A 4,991-nucleotide genomic window follows, 5' to 3' on the forward strand; every position below is an offset into this window, starting at 1 on the left:
AGAGTTTAGACTAATTCATTATATTAGGAGGCGAAAACGTTGTTGAGATGGGTTCTTACAATAGTTTAGACCAGTGTTTTTCAACTTTCTTGAATACGCGACCCCTTTACAAGTCAAAAAATTCTGGCGACCCCCTACGGCATATTAAAACTATGTCAGTGATTTTAAAAACTACGTATTTAATTTTTTTTCTGTTGAGATTTAAATATCGATCAAAAAACTAATTGTACTGTAAAATAAACAGGCACAGCTTTCTCACTGAAATTGTAGTTTTTTTATTGTAGTGTAGGACCTACAAATACTTGTCTTTTTCTTTTACCCGCGATCCCCCGTGTATGGCTTTGCGACCCACCTGGGGGTCGCGACCCACAGGTTGAAAAACACTGGTTTAGACCACATACATTCGCAAAAGTGGTCGCTTATTACAGGTGTTGTATGTTGCTTCGGACCAAAAATCGATGCCTGTGGTCGCGTTACACAGGTGGTCGTTTAATACAGGTAACTTATACCAAGACTCTATGGATAAACTCTTCCGTGCCAGAAATTTTCGCCCGTTTTGACAGGTGCCCGTCGAATGCAGGTGGTCGCCTAAGCAGTTTTCACTATATTTTAAATAAAAGTAAAAATTATTTAATGTTAAATTTTATTAATTTGTACTGTTCTNTTTAATTCCATCGAATCACTTAATTTCTTTATCTTATATTTTGTATGTCGTATTAGAAAAAATTTATAGTAGGTTATTGCAACGTATAAAAGTACAATAGGTCTATACCTAAAGCAAACTGAAATATATAGGGCCTGTATATTATTCTTATATAATTGTTAAATTGAAGGAGCAAGCCGTTCTACACTTATTTTCTGTTCTACTTTAACTGCTTAATAATTAATTAATTAATTAAGTATAAACTTTTAATTTTTTTCATTTTAATTTTTATACGTTCTTCGATATGTCAAGTAGACACTTCAATCTTTGTAAGTGTTCCTTTTACCTTCTTTCGGAATAAACATATAAATATAATTGGCAATTAACACAGATATGTTAATAGCCAAAGCCAAAGGGTATTTCTATGTTATAAATGGAAGCATAGTTCTATATACTGTACTTTATTGCCTCTTGTTCTCATTTTAATTCGTACGAATGAGCATAAGATTGCTTCAGAGAAGGTTTTATTCAAAAAATGTAGAAATATGTAAAATATTACCGTACTTCCTCAATTCTAAGAGATATTTTAAAAACTATTTTTACTTGTCCGAAGTAGATATGAGTTTTAAATTCACGTTACAACAAAACAATCAGCAATCATGATGCGTTATGCATTAATAAAAGACTGTTTTAGTTATACAACACTTACATAAATTCAATATGACATTATGACGAGTATTAAAACAATACTTATTATATGTTTAGAGAAGCATAGAGATAACGCTGTCAAACATTATGTTTCACGGCATTGTTTTTACTTTTCCAGCTGTTAAATGCAAAAACATTCAAATGGAATTTCTGTATGTATAGATGTTAGTATGTGTCAAAACTGCTTATTTCACTCAAATTAATTTCATCGGATCGCCATACTTTACTATATATATGTAAAGTATGGCGATCAGTCAAAAAAACTACCCCCCAAGACTTTTACAGTTTTGGACTCGGAACCTTAAAACATCCAAAAATACAAAAAATTTGGAATTTTTTTTCTGTATACAGTATATGGATGTTAGCGGATGTGTGTAGGGGGCAGATTTTGTTTACTCACTTTAAAGCTTAATAACTCCTGTACCATTTGTCGAAAATTTCTTATATTTTTCGGAAAGGTTTGGGCATTATGAACATCATTTCTATTAAATTTTGGTGGTTAAAGGTCGAAGGGGTGGGGAAATAATGGGATCGTGTATATCTCGAATAGGGCCGGACTTATGACGATTTTACTCGTTATTAGCATTTACAATTTTTTATAAAATCCATACATACCCTGAAAATTAAGCTTTTTGCCATTTTATAATAATTAAATATATAACAAGCTTTTAAAATAAACTATCATAACAGATTAGCGCCACACGCAATTTTAAATGTTGTTGCCGAGAAAGTTACGTAACTCGTTGCTGGACTTTTTTAACTTGTTGTTATTAACAAAATTTAATTAAATTGATTATTTAATTTTCTTTTGTACGTTTATAGAAAATCATAAAATGCTATTTTGAAATTAGAATGCGTGTTAAAATCGAAGAAATGCGGTATATATTTATATTATCTGTAATAAAGATGCGTAATAAATTATTTATCGAATGAATTAAACGAAAAATTAATTTTAAAACATTGTTGCAAATTTTTTTTAAACATAAAGTTTACAATTAATAATAACTGAAAATTTATATATATTACAACAGAACCTCTAATAAGGGCCACCTCTCAACAACAGCTGTTTCGAAACAGTTGCCATTTTTCAGGAAATTTTCGTTTTTAATGAAAATGTATACAAAATGACCTTCAAACGACGGACATTTTTTATGTTTCCGCCAGTGTCCGTTGTTACAGTTTTCACTGCATATCACTATTCTACATTATTCATAATTTTCAGAAATGATCTATTGAGATCACTATATAAATATTGGCAAAGTTAAAAGAAAGTTTCACGTTTTTCTATAGATTGTTATTAAGATTACCATTACAAATATTAAAAATGGATGTTTTCTTTTCCTTACGTATTTATTTAAAAAAGTCTTAATTATTTAGATTTTTATGAAAAGCATAAATTTAATTGAATATACAAATATTACTAGCTCGTTAAAACAACACTATTTTGTTGTTTATAGTCTATGACTTGCACAAAACATATTTTCAAACAAATGTTTTGCAGCTAGGAACAGCATGCTTGAAATATAAGAAGTATACTATTATTTAGTACATTGCATACTGATTTTTATCAGTGTTTATTAATATTAAAGAAACTATATAAAAATATTAATATATTTTAGATAATATAGTAGACTCTCGTTAATTCGAACTCAGATAATTCGAATCTCCTCTTAATTCGAACTCGGTTGTTCCGCCTCTTGTTTATTCGAACTATTTAGACCGTCCCTCTGAGTTCGAATTAACGAGTGTCTACTGTGTAAACAATTAAATCATCAAGTAGTTTTTAAGATTTAGAAACAGGAACAAAGTATTTTTTGAGATATTCAAAACTGCTTATTTCACTCAAATTAATTTCATCGGATTTAAGCATACAATCGTCTTTCAAATGAAAATATGGATTACACATTTCGATAATCCATTCTGAATAAAGGAATTCTATCTGCAACTTCATCAAAGGTGTAACTTTGGCGCCGCATTTACTTTCGTACAGAGTTAAGATACATCTTCTTAAATTATTCAAAGCACTTTAAAACAAAATTAAATTAAATTAAAAAATGTATAAATGAAAATTTATAGTACATCTACACTTACCAGCAAAATATTTCTGCCTTGTCTTTAGAATAATCTTGAAATATAAGAAGTAAGGATGATAAATTATCTTTGAAACACGACGTTACATCCCTGTAATTTTGTTTTATACACGAAGCTTTTTCCAAATAATCTAAAAATATAGTTATTTTTATTGCTATTCTTATAAATTTAAATAATATTATTTTGTTTAGTAAAAATTACATAGAATTTCTTACCTTTGTAAAGCTGTTTACTTGGATTGCAAAACTCTTTCATTTTCTCTGCGGTTCTATTGTAACTGAAGTGATGGATTGCTTTATCTGTAGAAGTCACGCATTTACGGCTATAATTGTATATGCAACTCCTCACCTCTTGAAATATTCTATATAAATTTGAAAGCGCGTAAAATTTCTGAATAATTATGCGTAAATAATTTTTAAAAAAGTCTTACTGGCATTGTCTAGTCAACTCTATTTCATTACCAGGAAAAATGTTACCGAATTCTCTAGCAAATTGACTTATTTGCAGCACACAATTTCCTATAATTTCTATTTCGCATCTGTTATTCGGACTTTTTGTTCCTTTAATATAAATAATAATGCAATAATTACCAACAAAATAAATTTAGTACACATAAACTATTGGCACAAACATAAAAATTTATTTAATTATATTTTATGCTGATGAATAAAATTCATAATTACATAAATATTATATAAATTTATGTAAAAATATTTAAATATCAATCTAACGAGCGATTGAGACCTCGGAAAGTAATGAAGAATATAAAAAAGCAACATAATTTAATACACTTTACTTCAAGGAAAACGTGTCTTAAATTCTTAAATATATTGAACGAGTTTATAAATGTATTAAATATGAATATATGTATATATATATATAAACGAGATACTTACCTACTGATAAGAAAATTCCAAGTAATATAAATATAAATATCTTCATTTTAAACTCCAAACTCCACAGATGTAACTTCAAGCAACGTTAGAGAAGGTATTGTCGTAATCACTGAACAGAAAGTTTTCTTTCAACTCGTTAAGTACAAAGTGTAAATACAATGTTTTTTGTCATTAAATAAATCATACGTCTACATGTTTTATTCAGATGTTAATTCCTAACAACTATGAGTTGTCAAAGTAATGACTGTTCAAGGTAATATTAAATAACAAATAAGTCTGTCTGAGTAATTTATTAACTTAAAAAATCGCCGTTTATCTTATTTATTACGCGTTTGAGATTTAAAAAAAAAATGATTATCATTACATTATACTTATATATTATTATCTATAAGTATAATGTAATGATAAGTAATAAGTATACATAATACTTATACATATATATGTAATAAGTATACATTATACTTATATATATATATATATATAATTTACATATATATTTATAAATTATATACTGTATATATACATACAGTTATATAATGTTATAATATTAAATGTATATATTCAGTTTCTTTTTCGTCCGGTGATCGAGTATATATACACTGAACACTGATGGTTGAGAGTTTGAGCCTGGGTTAGTCATGTATTTTCCGGAT

The 4,991-nt window shown here is 27.9% G+C and overlaps 1 protein-coding gene across 1 annotated transcript; it reads right to left on the reverse strand.

Annotated features, from left to right (window-relative positions):
* Positions 1-2,030: 2,030 nt before the first annotated feature.
* Positions 2,031-4,483, reverse strand: LOC111614709. The gene is made up of 5 exons (XM_023356076.1): positions 4,339-4,483; positions 3,873-4,002; positions 3,658-3,803; positions 3,443-3,572; positions 2,031-3,375 (listed from the first exon to the last, which is right to left on the reverse strand). The coding sequence occupies exons 1-5, from the start codon at positions 4,382-4,384 to the stop codon at positions 3,135-3,137; spliced, it is 693 nt and encodes a 230-aa protein (XP_023211844.1). The 5' UTR covers positions 4,385-4,483; the 3' UTR covers positions 2,031-3,134.
* Between the last annotated feature and the right edge of the window lie 508 nt (positions 4,484-4,991).

This window comes from Centruroides sculpturatus, unplaced genomic scaffold (assembly GCF_000671375.1).
Source record: "Centruroides sculpturatus isolate CEXI.00-Female unplaced genomic scaffold, Cexi_2.0 scaffold2218, whole genome shotgun sequence".
NCBI lineage: Eukaryota > Metazoa > Arthropoda > Arachnida > Scorpiones > Buthidae > Centruroides > Centruroides sculpturatus.